A 17,613-nucleotide genomic window follows, 5' to 3' on the forward strand; every position below is an offset into this window, starting at 1 on the left:
AGAAGCCTGGCTTTTTACAGTTGTTAATGAACCTTCCTTTATAGCCTTTGTAAAGCAGTTACAACATGTATGAATTAATTAATTAATGATGTGTTAATTAACATCCATGTTAGTCTACCATTGTTATTCCATGTCAGGTCCTTTACAGCAAACTTCAATGAAATACCTGCATATCAAATATGTGATTACTGAATGTTAAACACCCACTGACTTTCTTACTAACCAACTATGATCTCTGTATTTTGATCTCTGTATTCTGGTGCAATATATAAATATTTGCCAGGTTACATCTCTTTTTTTATGCCTTAGGAAGTGGAACTGTCCACGAATACTCACATTAAAATACAACAGTTAGTCTTTAAGGTGCCATGACATTTGTCTTTTTTATTTGGTCTTTTATTCTTAATTTTTATTTTGTTTGTACTTATAATGCTTGCACAGACTAACACAGCTACCTCCTCTACAACTATCAGGATTATGTAACCTACTTCTGTAGCACATGGAGAGGAAAGCAAAGGACAATGAAGGATTAGAAAAACTGACAAAAAGAAGGCAGTCAAGAAGCTAGAGTCTTGTGCAGCAAACAAAATAGAGAATAACCTTTTATGGCCATAGAATCTCTTTATTCAAACAAAAGACACACATACACACGCACGCACACACACAAGGAAGAAGGGGAAAAACTGACATGGCATGACACAGACAACATGAAAGGCCACTTCCGTCCTTTGTGGTTTAAGAGCTTCAAGAAATATTGCCACTTATATTGGGGGAAGGGGTTGGGAGAGATAGGAGGAAGTATAAATCTACTGGACCATCTGCAAGTAAAGAGGCAGGGTGGAGGGGAGGGATGCTTAGTGCTTATGTGAGAATATTCCTCACGATGACTGTTCTTCCTACCACCCTTGATGCTTCAAGACTGAATGCCACAAACCCTGGTATTAGATCTTGCCACCCCCTTTCTCTCCTCCTTCCCCATACTGAGACCCACAGGCACTGGTATTCCCTACCACTGGAATTTTCAAAGTATTCTCAGACAAACCTTTGAAACACTCTTGTTCAGATGCTGTATTCAGAGGCAAGGATGAGGCAGTGATTCCACATGTTTTTAATAAAACACCGTAAATGGAGCTATAGAAAGTCCAAAAATACCAATAGCTTGTTGGGCTGGTAGGTCAGAAAGAGGAAAAAGCCCTAATTCAAGGAGCATTGGTGGAGAAATCTCTTCAGCTCTGGTGGGAAACAAACAGTAAGGATGGGAGAATGAAAACTCTTTGGCCTTCAAGGGATCTCTTCAGAGGAAATGATGTAGAGAAGGAAGGCTGCATGTTCAAGTGCCCCAGACAAGGACAATTTTGCATGAAAAATTGAAGTGGGGCTAAGATCTGTTAGGAGGAGGCTGCAGAGTGTGATTTTTTTCAAGAAATCAAAAAAACAACACTCACACACCCTAAGTAGCTCTAGCAATCACAGGAGAAGGAGAGACAATGGAAAATTACTAAGTTACATTTCCAGGATATACTGCAGACAGCTACAAGGAATTCTGCCATTTTCTGGAACACAGTTCCTCAAAAGTGAAAGCCCTCCTGTTTCAGATACCACTTAAAGGGAAACAATCCGTTTTTGGACCCCGTGCTTAGGATATGTTTACAGAGACAAGGTACTTGCTATCGTAAGAACAATGAGTGAGCAGGCCAAATATCAGACACCAAAACCTTTCTGTTAAAAGTGCAGCTTGCGTGTCTCAACAGCAATACTGGAAGTGTGTGGCAAGCTAGTTAACGGACAATGGTGCAGCAGAAATATAAAGTCCATAACTCACTGCCATCCATGTGAGAAATTGCTGGACTTTTCCAAATTGCAGGTGCATGATTGGAGCAAAGAGTCATGTCCAAGACCAACTTGCATCTATACTACTTGGAGAAATAGCATTTTCTCTTCTCTGGATGTGCTTCTAAGATCTATCAATCACAGGAGGAAAGATGCAATGACAGACTACTGTGCTTCCCCCAGGCCATCTGCACCCACACAATGCCACTTGTGCATGATTTGTGTACCTTTAAGAGATTTCCCCCTCCAACACGCACATACACACAAAAACAGAAAAAAAATAGGTGGGGAGGTTGAACCCAGTGGGAAGAGAATGGGATGAAGTGAAGATTATATCCTAGTGAGTATGAAAATTAAGAGGCAGGGAGAATCAGAATTATTAGCTTTTAGAAACATCAATTCAGATTTCACATGGGCGCACATTCAAAACACTAAAAATCCTTATTAAATTGACTGTAGAACTTGAAAAGATTCCTTGTGTTGAACAACAAATCCTAGATGCCCCCAGCCAGCATGGCCACTGGCCTTCTCCCTGCCAAAGGCAGAGGGATTCTGGGAGCTGTGGACCAAGAAAGGATCTTTCTCAGGATCTGGACAGGTTGAAAACCCTCAAGCAATGGGGCACGCCCAAGGGGTTGGAGGAAGCATTTTTTTCATTCAGGACCCCAGAAAAGCTTGTTCTGCTTTCTTCCCCCAAACATCCACTGATCTCTTGGAGATTAACTTCAAATGAGTTAAGTGGGGCTAAAGCACATAGATCCTAAGTCACAAAAACTTCATCCGAAATAGACATTTGGGAAAGGAAATTTCATACGAGCCCTCCCCCACCAGACAATTACCAAATCCTTCACTGCTCTCTTAATCCTGAGGTAGAAGACCTCGTCAAAGTCGCTTATGACTTCGTGAAGCAAACCCCCAATCCTTCTTGCTCTGTGATGCATAGCTATGAATATCATCTGTCTCCCTGGGGACAAATTTAGAGAAGCAGATGATGCAGGGGCCAGAAGGGCAAAAAAGGAAAGGGTGGCAGATTGTGCTTGCAGGTGGGCCACTTGCATTTGAGGAAAAGAGAGGGAGGGATCATTGCTCAACTGTTTGCCTCGCTGCCTCACTCACTGCTATCTCATCAGAAGACCTCTAGTACAATTCAAGTGTCAATTTTAATTGCACCAAAATTGACAGGTTTGCTCAGTGCAGCAGTGTGTATGTACGCATTTGTGGAGGTGGGGGAGGCAAAGGAGACCTTGTGCCAAAGGAGAGAGGTTGCCACCATCTTCTTGGGGGATGCTGCTGCTGGGTTTCGCCACCCAACGGGCCACAAGGAAGAAGATTCTTTTGCCCTTGGGCACACATCTCTTTCTTTTGCAGGTGCTTGTTGGTACCAGGTCCTGAATTCTTCAGAGAGGGCTCGGGGTGGGATAGGGAGAGAGGCTGGACCTTGCCGTTGCCTCTTGCTGCTTTCTTCTTCACCCCCCCAACCTGCCCACAGGGATGAAGGCACCGAAAGGACTGGGGACAGTCCCTGGCAAAATGGACTTGCAGCTGTGGTCCTTTCCCAGTGACGAGACCCACTGAGAAGTTTTATCTGGAGAGAAAGAAAAAGAACACTGACTGATTTTACTATCACTTACATATACCATGTTCAAGAGGGTATCTGGGTATGCCACATATGTAGAGGAATGGGTACTGCATAATGTGAAAGTTCTGTATCATAATGTAGAAGTTTAAAATGTCTTTGAGGGAGTAAAAAAAACCCACAAAATTCTGATCATTATGGCTCTGGAGGATATATATTTTTTAAGTTACCATAGCACCTCTTTAATGCAGGGAGCTACAAATAAAAGACCGGTGCAAATATACTGAGAAAATAAAAGGAATTAAATGACATGGGATGGAAGAGAAAAAGAGACAGGGCTGTGCACCTGCTGAACAAAATCAAGATTCTGTAGAAAGAAAAGTCTCATCTGTATAAATGAGGCAGATAGAAGCAAATTTGCATATACTGCCCAAAGAATTTCACTTTTTAAATAAAAGATGAAAAGAAAAGAGTTATGCAGGGTATGGAAGCCCCATCCTGGCTACTCAAAATCATAGTGAACTACCAAATCCTGTTATAGGCTAGAAATGTGGGTCTTAAAGAAAACTGTAAGAAATCAAGATGTATTCAACACTGAAATTTTAAAAATACCACACTATTTTCTGACCCAGGGATTCCCAAAAATTGACACACAGATCCTGCTAACGTGCTTCCTACATCTCTTTAGAGATATGCAGACAGAAGACAGCCAGCCCCAATGATGCCTGTTGGATTCTGCCATTCCACCCCTTATTTATCCCCAACATTTAGAGTTATGCTACTCACGTTTTAAATATTTAGGAATATGGGTAACAAAAAACCTTAATTAATTTACATAAACTATAAAGATCTATTTAAACTGGCAAAAGAAAAAAAATGACAAAGTGGATCAATTTGAACCTATCAATGTTGGGAAGAATTGCTCTAAATAATCATATACATTACCAAAATATTCCACTACAGCCGGATACAAAAAAAGTAAAGCTAAGGCAAGGAAAATTAGAAAAATTCATTGCAAGAAAGGGAAAGCAGATAAGGTTTATAAATACTATTAAATATACAGTCAACCCTCGACTTACGAACGGTCCTACATATGGACTTTTAGATTTATGAACTGCTCCGTTGGCAAAAACTGACATCGACTTGCGAACGGAGCTCAACCTACGAACAAGGTCGAGGCTCCGTTTGCAAGTCAATGCCATTTTTTGCCAACGGAGCCATTCGTAAATGGCTCTCTGCAAAAAGGCAGGGAGAAAGGGCTGAAAATTTGAATTTCCTGCCCTTTCTCCCTGCCTTTTTGCCTTTGGAGCTCTCAAAGGGCTTTCTCTGATGTTGGGGGGAAAGCCCTTTGAGAGCTCCGAAGCCGCCAATCACGGCAGCAGAGACCCCCAGGGAGGTCTCCCAGGGCTTGCCGCCACCATGGAAAACCTCCCTAGGGGTCCCTGACGCTGTGATCTGCACCTTCGGAGCTCTCAAGGGGCATCCTCCGATGTCGGGAGGAAAGCCCTCTGAGAGCTCCGAAGGCAAAAAGGCAGGGAGAAAGGGCTGGAAATTTGAATTTCCCGCCCTTTCTCCCTGCCTTTTTGGCTTCGGAGCTTTCAAAGGCCTTTCCTCTGATCTCGTGGTTTAGAAAACAATATCCATATAAATCTATATCAGCAAATGTGAAAGAAATGGTTCTGAAGGTAGTGCATTGTTGGCATTTATATCCTACAAAGTTACACAGAATTAATAGAGATATATCAGATAAATGCTGGAGGAACTATGGACAAAAAGGATCTTTGGAACACATGTGGATTTCTAGCCCAAAAATAGAAGCATTTTGGTGTGAAATAATTAGATGGATAGAGACACTGACCAATCAAAAAAATAGACATGAATTAAACATTATTGTTATTTTCAATATTTACGGGGTGATATGAGAAACTTGAAAATAAAGAATTAGTAGCAAATCTTATAGGCACAGCAAGATCTGAGATCACTAGAATTTGGAAAAATGCCCAAGATCTCTCATTGCACGCATTTACAAATAAGATATGGCATACAATGTTGATGGAAAAAATGACTAATAAAAGTAAATTATATAGAGGAGAAATAAGGCATAGACAATTCACCGAAAGCTGGAAGCCTTTATTAAAATATGCCAATAAAATAAATGTCAAGACACGTGGTTTAGAAAACAATTTGGAGCGTTTGGATTGTTGGTCAATATTTCTTTAAGATGAAATGGGGAATGGTGTTAATGTGACTTCGTGAAATGTGGGAAATAGCAGGTGGTCAACAGTTAAATTACATAATAAGATGATAGATTACTATGTTAAGCCTTGTATTTATTACTTGTAACATGATGGATTGTCATGATATACAGTGGACCCTCGACTTACGGAATTAATCCGTATTGGAACGGTGGATGCAGGTCAAAAAGTCTGTAGGTTGAGACTCCATTGACCTACAATGCATTGAAAACTGATTAATCCGTAACCGGCCGTTTTTGTTCCATTTTGGTTTTTCCCTGGTCTGTAGGTCGATTCTCCAGCTAAATTTTGTGGCCAGAGAAGTCTGTAACTCGAAAAGTCTGTAAGTTGAGGGTCCACTATATAAGAAATACTTTAAAAAAAAACTCCAACATCTCACCTGGCCGTCGGCTGCTGCTGCTGCTGCTCTTTCTGTGGGGAGCTGGGCTCAGACTGTGGAGCCTCTGTTGTTCCCTCTAGTGGATGGGCGGAATCAGAGGTAGATGGGGAAGGTTCTACTGTGCTGTTGAGCAAAACAGAGAGGAGATGAAGACATGGAATTAGTTATGCAGCAGAAACATTCAGCTTCTCCCCCTCTGTCCCAAGCCATGCCACACAAGTAACTCTGTAACTGTTTCGTTTATCTCTCACTTGCACTGCTCCCACATTTGATTTTCCTATATATCTATTATTACAAAAGTGTCCATCACTGCAATAGGCTGTGTGATTGTCCTAGAGCAGTGGTCCTCAACCTTTTTGGGACCGTGGACCAGCTGAGCCTCTGAGGAAGGCAGCCCCCCCCCGCAGGTGCTCGCATGCTCTCGGGTGCATGCATGAAGCGGTGGGGGAGTGCCCGCCCACCAACACCGGTGTGAGTGCTCCCCCACCCCTTCGCGCAGGTGCAGGAGAGCCTGCGCGGGTGCCTGCATGAAGGGGTGGGGGAGCGCTCACAATGGCGCTGGCACGTGCGCAAAGCAGCTGTGGGGAGGGGAGTGTGTCTGGGGGGGCGGGAGGTCTGTCTTCACGGCCTGGTCTGGCTCAGGATCAGTCATTCCTGTACAAGAAAGTCAAGGACTGCAAACCATAGGTGTGGCTGAAATGCCAGCAATCCCTGTCCCTAGTGAAATTGGAGAGAGACAAGTTTGTTGCTGCTTTTTTTTTTGCATCAGTCTTTTAATTATGCTTTAAACATCTTCTGAATATACTTTTTTGAAGATTTACTGCTCACTGGTTATTGAGGCTATATTAAATTGCTTTTCAAATCAGAATAATTCCTAAAGTGAATTTACACACTAAATCAGAAGATGGGCCCTATAAAAAACAGAGATGGGATAAACAAGGACCACCCTAGTTGGGTGACACAAGTTAGAGTGTTCTATTGCTTAAAGAGGGTCATGAGGCCAGATTTGTTGCATTCTGTTGGAAAAATGAATTTAACATGTATTAAATCCAAAAGAGACATTCAGCAGTAACCATAAGCTTTCATGACTGTGGAATTACAAAAGGATTCCCAAACCCTAGATCTTAAAGACCAGAAGGATATAAAAAGTGGTGTAGCCTCGAGGATCTTAGACTCAAGACTGTGATACAACCTTCCTCAACAACTGAGACTGGTGGGGATAAGTCCCAATATATAGTATTACATGGGTTATCAAGGTTAGGCAACAGTAAAAGGCTTCAATAGGGCAGTTGCTGGCATCTTCCATTTGGTATGGAAACAGCCACCATGAAGAACAAGCTCCATACACATGCAGTCCAAAGACATCAACCTGACTGCCACATTAGTTTCCACAGCCCCATAAGCAACAGGTCTCTCTGTGCAAGCTGGATGTATGGTGCTAGGCTGGCCTTCCATTACACACATGCCATTCTATAGGATGTGAAGCAACTAAACAGCAGCCACCTTTAAAATCATTGGTGGACTTCCCTGTCCTGAAGGAGGAAATGTTGGAGCCGAAGGTTTGCTCCTTTGACCCTGCATGTCTAAGGCATTGTGGAAGACCTAACATGAATCCGTCAAATCAGTCTCGACCTCCTTCATGCCTTTGGAACTGGAGAGAAGTGGGAATTGCAGTTCCCAGAACAATCTATGCAACTCTCTATAGCAGAGATGGGCAAGTTCTGAAATTCTATGATGCAGAGTACCAGGGTAGGGGGGGAAAGGGGGAAAGAAAACAAATAAAAATGTCTTCCAATTGGGGGACTGTCTGAGAGGGTCTGCCTGCAAAAGTCACTGCTCTTGGAGGCTCCTACCCCCCCTTTTATTTTTAATTTGAAAGGAGGGCTGCAGGCTCAAAAAAGACCCTGTGGACAGCATGAAGTCCAGGGCCACACTCTGCCTGCATCAAAATTGAGAGAAAGCTGATTGCATGTCATGGTTGATGGAATACAGTGCCACATTTGCCACAATCACTATACAGTGGTGCCTCGCAAAACGATTTTAATTTGTTCCGTGAAAATCATCGTCTTGTGAAAAAATCATTCCCTATGGGAACCTCGCAAGATGAATGAAATTTATTCATCTTGCGAAGCATGGGTCTTGGGGGGGGAAAAGTATTGTGAAGCACGGTCACAGAAAAACCCGTCTTGCAAAGTACCATAGGAATCGCGAAAACCAATCGTCTTGCGGGTTTTTCGCCCCGCGAGGCAATCGTCTAGCAAGGCACCACTGTAGTGAATGTAAACGTTAAATCCTGCGAATACAGATGATATTCATGCTCTGTTTTTGCCAAGGAAATAAGCAAACACCTTATACAGTGGTGTCCCGTATAGCGATGATAATCCGTTCTGAAAAATCGTCGCTATGTGGATTTGTCGCTATGCGGGGCAAAAAAGCCCATAGGAACGCATTAAAACACGTTTAATACGTTCCTATGGGCAAAAAACTCACTGTTATGCGGAAATACTCCATGTGGCCGCCATTTTCGCTGCCCGGTAAGTGAGGAAAGGGCATGAAAACACAGCGGGCGGCCATTTTCTTTACCCGGTGGCCATTTTGGAACCGCCGATCAGCTGTTAAGAAAACATCGCTATGCAAAAATCGGTAAGCGAAACGCTTACCGATCATCGCAAAGCGATGCTTACCATTAGAAACATCGCAATGCGATCACAAAAAACACATCACTATGTGGATTCGTTGTTAAACGAATCGCTCGTTATGCGGGGCACCACTGTATCCCTGACTATTACTGGAGAAGTTTGCAAACATTGGGGCATGTACGTCTGCCCCCCCCCCCTGGACAAGCTGTCAACCCCTCTAAAACCCTTTAGAGAAAACAAAAGCCATCTGGCTCCAAGATAATGCCACACAAACATACCTCACTACTGTCGTCGTGGTTGAGGGATTTGGTGGATCACATCCTTCTGGGGGACCTGTGTCAGGAGCAGGAGGATCCTGTTGAACACTAGAGGCTGCTGCATGGAATGGGAGAAAAAGGCAGAATGATGAGAAATAGAAATATAAAGAAAATAAATGGAGCCAGGCCACATACTAGTAGGTATGGCAGTAGGAGCAAATCCTGCATGTGCCAACAAGCAGAGCAACAGACAGCCAAGCCACACCTATTATAAATCTCGCATTTGAGGTTTCAAACAGAATAGAATGCAGTTTTTCAAGCATCTTTCCCCATCAACAGGGAGTAGACACACAATTGATGAGCCCTGAGACATCCTGCACAATATTTGTGATATTCTGTGATGCTGCTTTAGAGAAGTCTAAGTTCTGTCCTCTGTTGACCAGCATAGAAGTTTGGCATCTTTGATGAAATGTAGAAGATTGTGTCATAGCACGAGGAGCCTGGAAAAAATGAAACTCAACAAATTCTAGCTTCATGGAATGAGTCACTGATCCCAGCGTGTTGTTTGTCTAATATTTCTTTACCCAGAATGTTGTTAGTCTATAGAACTCCTTGCCACAGGATGTGGTGATGGCATCTGGTTTAGATGCCTTTAAAAGGGGATTGAACAGATTCCTGGAGGAAAAATCCCTTGCAGGTTACAAGCTATGATGGAGATGTACAATCTGCAGGCTTAAGAGGAAGGTTTTTCAAAATGCCAGATGCAGGGAAGGGATATCAGGAGACAAGTATCTAGTTGTCTCGTGTGCTCCTAGAGGCATCTGGTGGGGCCACTGTGAGATACAGGAAGTAGGATTCTTCTTATGTTCTTATGATCATATACACAAGATGTTTCAAGAAGGTCCTCCACTCTACAGTGGTAACAGTGTAGAAAGATACCATCTTGATTGGAGTTAAGCAGAAGAACACTGCATTATTGAAATGAATATTCACCCTAATAAGTGTTGTTATTCCTTTTCTTTTTGTCTGATTTGTTAATGAGCTGGGTTCGCTCACTCTGACATGAAACCAAGGTTTTGTAAGGGAGACTCATTAGCTTTTTCTTCCAAAGCCCGAAAACCTGAGCTCCTGCATACGTTAGTCTCAGCCTCTTTAATTGTTTTTATAATGTGTTCTTGTGTAACTGATGAGAGATTAGCTCTAACTTCAAATCAGCATTCTGGCCAGAATCCTAACCACTTCAGTGTAGTTTTCTGTTCACTTATTTATGCAACTAGGGTTGTTTAATATCAATCAGTTCCAGAAGTTGCCTTAAAATTCCATGACAAGTGTCCTCTTCAAACATATGTGGGCAATCTGGGACTCTGCAGCTTTGCTGAAGGCTACTCAAGCTGGCTCCACCCCTGAAGGCAAAGTGGGGAACTGGTCTCCAGCTCTGCAGCCAGATGCCTAACTCAGAATTAATTAATTAAAAAATAAAGAATTATTTCTCCATTCCAAAATGTGTCATGCACTGGAAGATATGTTTTTTTAGCAGCCACCTTGAATGCTTTCAATTCAAATCAGAAGTAGAACTGTCAATAGCCAGATCTTATTTCTCCCCTCAAAACCAGCCTCCTTGTCAATATAAAAATATGGACAAAACACACAAATCAAATGTCTTCTCACCACACCACCCTTGGAGGTAAGATGCAAGATTAGAGAGTGGAGTCAGCAGAATGTGGCAAATTTCCAAAGAGTGTAGCTAACTAAACTCAGGTAAGTAGTTAATTTACAAATTTAATAGGGGCAAAATGGAAATGGGTGTGGATGCCAATAACTACTTCTGTTTGTAGTCACATTGTGAAGATTTAGGGTGCAACTCACCTCTTGCTGGGGATATATTACTTTGCGTCACTTCCTGAGCAGGGGCTGCAGCAGAGGCAGGGCTTGTAAGTGCTTTGGAGGGACTAGAAAGACAAAAAGATACACTAAGAACAACTAAGGAAACAATTCAGGACCAACCAAGACCCTTCTGTGCTATCTCAAACCCATCTATTTTGTCACCGGGATCAGGCCTCGTTAATGAGCTCCAAAAGCCCATTTGGTTCATTATCAGCCCATGTTACTTCGCTCCAAAATACAACAGTTGTTAAACTAGTTAAACATTCTAAAGCATCACCTCTCTTGCTGGGTGTGGGGCTCAGTAAAAGAGGCCCAGTTCTCATTTGTGGTGGCATCTGATCTGGACTGGTCCCACACCGCTGCTCCTGTGTCATCTGCCACAAGCTGTGAGGATGCCACAGATACTGAGGAAGGATCAGAGGAACTGTCTGTCCAGCTAGGATCTAGAGGAGAATAGATTTGTAAAGAAAATGAGATCTAAGCAGTGCTCATGACTCAAAATTAGAATAAATGGTAGTAAGGGCAGGCCATTACTTGACACCCAAGCCCAGAGAAGGAGAATTTCTGCCACTCTGGGATCAATCTGGACCACCCACCCACCTGCCCAGGCTGCAAAGGGGTGGAGAAGGTCCCCTCAAATCCCCATCCCCACTAAGCAGAGATTCTGACCTTGAAAACAAACAAAAATTGAATCTGTTGGATACCTTTTTTCCTGTTTTGCATCAGAATACCTATCAGTTGATAAACAGGAAATAAGCTTCTGTTTCATCTACAAATCCCACCCCTCCCCTGCTGTAACAAGCCAGGGAACCCATGAAGCCCTGACCTCCTAATGTCGTCTCCACCTCCGTTTGTTCACCACAGCCATTGCTGACATGGCTGGCGTCTCCATCTCCCCCACCAGGATCCTCTTCCTCACCCCCATCTCCCTCTTCCGAGTCTTCGCTGTCCTCGCTATCTGTACTGCCAAGGCTTCTGTAAAAAGAGGGGATGAAAAGAGAAAGAAGTAAATGAAGACTTGTCGAATTGTCTGTTTGCACTGAATCAAAGTGCAAGTCCACTTAACTCAGTCTTCCCTACTTTGATTGGCACTGGCTCTTTAACATCTCCAGCAAAGGATCTCACTGACCTACTGCCAGAGACCCTTTTATCTGCAGATGCTGCAGATTCGATCGTGCATCTGTTTGCATGTACTATTGCATGTACTAGTGAAGGATGTTACAGAAACTAAATGCAAATAGCACAGGAGGGCAGTTTGTGGCCAGTCATCAGCCCTAACCAGCACAGCCAATCGTGAGAGAAGATGGATGTTGTAGTCCAACAACATCTGGAGGGCCATAGGTTACACATGTCCTGTACATGTTATCAGGAGGAAAAAGGCATACAAAAATGACATTGTGAAGAAGGATATGAGAGTTTTCTCCAAGTTACTGGGTGGATGGAGGACAACCAGAGAGGATAAAATAATATTTTAGACTTTTTAGTGATTTTTTTTTAATTGAGAAAATTGAGATGATGAGATCTCCATGAAACTTAGAGTGAATTTGTTTTTTAATTGCTGGACCTGGCAAGGTTAGCCGCCTGAAAGTGGAAAGTAAAAATAGGCAGGCACTGTAAAAACAAACAAGCAAACAAACAAACACTGACCACCAATATTGCAATTATTAATCTGGACATGCTAGGAAGAAAAATGTGTCCCAGAAAATAAGTCTAATAGATGGTCTTAAATTGAGACAGTTTACAAGGAAGGAAACAGCACATAGCAAATGGGTGAAATGAGACACAAAGTCTGCTCCTGTACATTTAGAACACAGAGGCCAATGATGTACACTGTACATCAGCTTGGATTCTACTGTTACTAAAATAGTGTTATACATTATTAAACAGTTTAAGCTGTGCTGAACACTATACAAACCAAGAGGTCCTTGCTGAAACAGCTTTCTTACTCATGCTTACTTAGCACACATCCCACCATCTAAGGGTGCCCTCTTTCACATCAACAGAAATCACCCTCACAGGTTTCCATCTGAGACAGGAAAAGGGGAGTGAAAAGGAACAAAATGCACAACAACCAAGGAATGGGCTCCTTACCTAGAAGACAAGGAGAAAGCAAACCTTGAAACAGATGTTTGCCAAACACATCATATGTGAGAGTAGTACTTAATGATGGACCAGGATTTGGGAGATCCAGGTTCATCCCCTCAGGTCATGAAAGTCACAGGGTGATGTTGGGATAGTCAGTCTTTCTTACCCCCCATGGCTCTCATGAGGAGAAAGTGGGGAACGAATATGCCATGAATGCAAACTGGAGGCTTGTTGAAAAAAGGTGGAAAACAAATGTAACTAATAAATAAATATGGCTATTTGAACGTGGGGAGATAAAAGATAGGATAGTTTTATATTTCTGAAAACAACATATTTAATAGGAAGACTATTCCATGTGGAAGAAGAGTAGAAAGGGGCCTCAATGTTGGTCTGATGGAACCCAAGAGCATTTTCATGCCCACCTGACTGCTGTGGGCTGTGCTGTGCCAGAAGAGATGGCCGCCTCCTTTTCCTGCCAGATGTCTTCCCCATCAGAACCGTCAGCCTCCTCATCGTCATCAAATTGTTGGATCCGCTCCTTGTAGCAGATGTCAAAGAGATTGGAGTTGGGCTGAGGGAAGAAGAGAGGAGAAAGGTGGCTGACATTAAAGGCCTAGTTCAGAGGAGACGCAGGAAGAGGGAGCTGATCAAAGGAGTGTCACTTACGCTGTCATCATCCGCATTCAAGGAGAAGGAGATGTTAGCCGTCTTGTCAAAAGGTGCACTGAAATAAAGGAAGGAGATCAAGATGAAGCCTGGAAAAGGTTACTGCATCTTCATATGGGAAAACAGCAATGACCTAGTTTGGAGAGAAGGGAGGGAAAGGGATCCACGTAGGGTATTGGGAGTTGGAATCTATTCATCTTCCTTTTTAGAAGCTTTGGATAACAAACAGTTTCCCACTTACATAGCACTTCAGAAGGGCCCCAAAATACTTCTCAAACAACAATCCCACGCTAATCAGTATCACTATACCTACACTGCAGAGGAAGGATCTGAAACAGAAACAACAGCTTGTCTACATCCCCACAGCAGATGAGACTTGCTAATTTTTGGCTTCATCTTAGCTACTGTGCTCCACGTCTTTTCTTCCAGCCATACAACAAATTCAAAATCCACCTCCACATCCCTATAAGTATTCTAACAGGCCTGGCCCTCAACCTGGGCCAACGTCCCTAGTTCTTTTTTAGCTTTGCATAAATCCCTTCCTAGATGAAGCAAAAATGTCCACTCCTTGTTTTCAACAATATATAGAAAAGGAATCAAAGTGGCTGAATATCTGCAGCATTTCAGTTGTAGCCCCATATTTATGTAATTCCTTGCCCTGAAAAAAATCAGTCAACCCGAACATTATTAATTTTTTAAAAAAGCTTATTTGTATTTCAATCCACATTCTGGTAATCAGCTTAATTTCCTGGTTTAATTTCTGTTCCATGGAATTTTAAAGGGTGTTATGTGTTCTTTTTAAAAAGTATTCTGTATGTTTTATTTGTTGCAGAACTACATATTGCCTTATAAAGCCTTTCGCTTGAAAAGTCACTGAGAAATATTCTAATAAATACCTCTAGCCTACAACTGAATGGAACCTACATGCAGTAGACAGAACAGACTTCCTGTCTGAGACAAAGCCAGTAGTATCAAGAGGCAAACAAATCACTACCAGCAGGTGCCCGAGTCTGTCAAATAGCCAACACACCCACATACCCTGTGATTTGCTTTGTACCACTGTAATCCACCATGTTTCACAAGAGGTACAGGACAGGTACTCAAATTCCAAAACACCTACAAGAGTGAGGATCACTATGTTTTTGTGTAGAATAGATGTGGACTTTTTAGCCTGAACTGCCATATTTCTCGTTAGCTGAATGATAGGCAGAACTGCAGATATGCACTGATGAGGGGGAGGGGGCAGATATAGCCCAAGGTTGTTGTTTGTAGGGGAAAAGGAACACAGCAGCGCAGGTTGGCATTTACCTTTTCAGCTGTCGGTAGTGAGCGCTGCAGGGCAGAAAGGCAGAGAAAGTGGGAGAGAAAGAGAAAGAGAGAGAGGCAGACACGTGAAATCAGGAGATTGGGGAAGTGGGAGAGAAAGAGACTGTCCTGTTCAAGGGAGTTGAGGATATTGCCAATAAGGACTAGGCTCCCTCCTCTTTTGCACTGGCTATGCTTTCCCATGAAGCTGCTTCAGTAAAAAAAAATAGGAACTGCCAGAGTAAGAACTACTGGACAATCTTTGCAGAGAACCCATGATTCTAAGATGTGTTTCTCCTTAGCAGGCAAGACTGTCTAGTTATAAGCAGAAGTGAGTAAAGCATGCTGGGAACCAGATCCTCTGGGAGGGGAATAGGTTCTAGATAAAATTACATATTTCATTCCAAAAGCTTAGTCATCTTGGCTTCTGAACGTGGACCATTTCAGGCTTCCTAGAAGCATCTGACTGGCTAATGCAGGAAGAAGGGTACCAGATTAGAACAACCTTTTGATTAGGGGATTTTGTGTTTTTATAAGTTGCCAATACCCTTTCAAAGAGCCACAGGGAGTCGAAAGCTCCCAAGTATGAGCCTAGATATTCCAGGGAACATAAGTGGAATTATGGGCATACGAGCAAGGCCATTCCTACCCACACATTTCTGGCTTCTCCACATTTTATTTCAGGAGAGGTCAAAGAGTGCTGCCTTCAAGATGTGGTACTCGGGCGGGTGCTGTTTCCCTCAAGGTGTCTAGGCCCCAAACTCACAAATCATAGCCATCTACAACGGTGAATGGTCAGGAATGATGGAAATTATAGGCCATAACTTCTTGAGGGATCAAGGATGAGGAAGGTTACTCTAGCCATCTGTATGGCAAGAGGTCTCAAGGGTCTTCCCTTTCTCCTCAGGTTTGCATTGTGCATCCATGTCATTCTGTGACCAGCTACCAGACACAGGTGCTATCACCAATTTAACTTTAATGTTGGTGAAGACCTGTACAGGGCCAGGGTTTCCTTACTCTGTCAGTCCAAGCAGCTGTAATCCCATATGCAGGATTACAAAGTTCTGGTTCTGAGCTCCTCATGCAAGCATGCTTTCTTCCCATGGTATACAGACATTCCCCATGCTTCCATGTTGTTCCCCCAGGAGACATGGCTTATCTTCAGCTTACAAGCACAAAACAAATAAGAATGAAAAAAATAAAAAAAGAAACTGATGGAGCTCAGAAAGAATTAAGGAAGAAAATAAACACAGCACTAACTTGACATTTTCTTCTTGCTCCCCAAATTCTTCATCATTAAAGCCAAAGTGGTCAATGAAGGCTGAAGTCATCTGCTGCAACTGGTAATCTACAAAAGCCTATAGAAAGGGGGGAAAGGGGAGACAAGGACAAACATGAGTTACTGTTTAAATAGGAATGCTAGTGTAGAAGTATGAAAGCTGGTAGTGAGGCCCAAGGTTCTCTCCAAGGCGGGAATTGCTGCTTATAGATCCGCAAATATTAGACTTCATGACTTCCATAGAATCTTGAGTTAACAATTTGAATTTTAAAAAAAAAACACCCTGTAGTTTCTACTGTTGTATAGAAAGTTTATTATTTCTTCATTTTGGTAATTTGAGCAGAAGTTGGTAGAGGGGAAGGAATGAGGAGGTAAGATGGTTCAAAAGATTTTTGCATTTTTATGCACCGTGCATGTTTAAAACTTCTCTCTCTCTCTCTCTCTCTCTCTCTCTCTCTCTCTCACACACACACACACACACACAGAGTTGATTGTTTTCAGCCCAGGCAAGGCAATATGAAATGAGGTGTGGAGAGTGAAGTATCAATCTCTTTCAAGGGGCCTGGATGTGGCAACACACTTGCCTGTTGCAGGACAGCCTCCTGAGGGAAGCTAAATTCCTTGAGGTCATTCTCATCATCATCACTTGACGAGTGGAGGTTGTGCATATTAACCTAGAGGAAACAAAGACAAGTATGTGTTACAAGAACCCTTTGATAGAAAGAAAAATTGAAACCAGACAAAACTTAACAGCTCAGATGCCAAAATTCAAGCAAATGAAATTCACAATTTCTTATGGCAGCTTCCACCAACATAAATGTTTGAATAAAACACTCACAACCCCTAGTGAACATAGTTCATGGCTGTGCTGGCGGGAATGATGGGAGTTGTATTCCAACACTTATGGAGGGTGTCATCTTGGTGAAAGCTGGCCTCTGGCTTGTCTTCTCAGCAGGCACTCACATAAAAGCTATTAAGCTTTTCAAACGGGCCCCGCCATACCCCCGTCTCTTTCTTCTGCTCCTCCCTTTCATCACCACTGCGCCAGTCTTTCCAGCCATATCATCAGACTGGCTGTGATGCTGCCTTAGGCTACTGAAAATGAGCAGCAGACACATATAGCTTAGGTAACACTTCCAAGACAAGACCAGAATACAGTACACTGGACAGATAAAGGGGGGGGGAGCTCCGAGAGGCCTCCAGCAGCCACGCCAAAGCCCTCGGAGTCCTCCTGCAACGGCGATGGCGGCGGCGGCGGAGCTTCAAGAGGCTTCCAGCAGCCACGCCGAAGCCCTCGGAGTTCTCCAGCAGCGGCGATGGCAGCGGCAGGGGGCCCCTGGAAGACGTCAGAAAGGTAAGTTTTTATTTTTAAATGTTTATTTTTATTTTGTATGTGTGGGGGGGGGTTGGGGGGGTTACGGATTAAATGGTTTTCAATGCATTCCTATGGGGAATGCA

At 43.0% G+C, this 17,613-nt stretch overlaps 1 protein-coding gene across 5 annotated transcripts in view; it reads right to left on the minus strand.

Moving 5' to 3' along the window:
• Nucleotides 1-601: 601 nt before the first annotated feature.
• PPP6R1 (protein phosphatase 6 regulatory subunit 1) overlaps nucleotides 602-17,613 on the minus strand; it is a 61,526-nt gene continuing 44,514 nt past the window's right edge. For 2 of the 5 annotated variants that reach the window (XM_020792699.3, XM_020792700.3), the window contains exons 14-24: nucleotides 16,740-16,829; nucleotides 16,137-16,234; nucleotides 14,880-14,903; nucleotides 13,572-13,629; nucleotides 13,328-13,476; nucleotides 11,647-11,795; nucleotides 11,098-11,263; nucleotides 10,803-10,885; nucleotides 8,958-9,054; nucleotides 6,041-6,163; nucleotides 602-3,415 (exon numbers count right to left, since the gene is read on the minus strand). In XM_020792699.3, coding sequence (XP_020648358.1) covers nucleotides 3,412-3,415; nucleotides 6,041-6,163; nucleotides 8,958-9,054; nucleotides 10,803-10,885; nucleotides 11,098-11,263; nucleotides 11,647-11,795; nucleotides 13,328-13,476; nucleotides 13,572-13,629; nucleotides 14,880-14,903; nucleotides 16,137-16,234; nucleotides 16,740-16,829 — 1,041 coding nt within the window. In that variant the 3' untranslated portion in view covers nucleotides 602-3,411. The remainder of the gene's footprint in view (nucleotides 3,416-6,040; nucleotides 6,164-8,957; nucleotides 9,055-10,802; nucleotides 10,886-11,097; nucleotides 11,264-11,646; nucleotides 11,796-13,327; nucleotides 13,477-13,571; nucleotides 13,630-14,879; nucleotides 14,904-16,136; nucleotides 16,235-16,739; nucleotides 16,830-17,613) is intronic. The other 3 variants (XM_020792704.3, XM_078377024.1, XM_020792705.3) reach the window with 3 other exon arrangements.

The sequence above is a fragment of the Pogona vitticeps genome, chromosome 6, assembly GCF_051106095.1.
Source record: "Pogona vitticeps strain Pit_001003342236 chromosome 6, PviZW2.1, whole genome shotgun sequence".
In the NCBI taxonomy this organism is placed as follows: domain Eukaryota; kingdom Metazoa; phylum Chordata; class Lepidosauria; order Squamata; family Agamidae; genus Pogona; species Pogona vitticeps.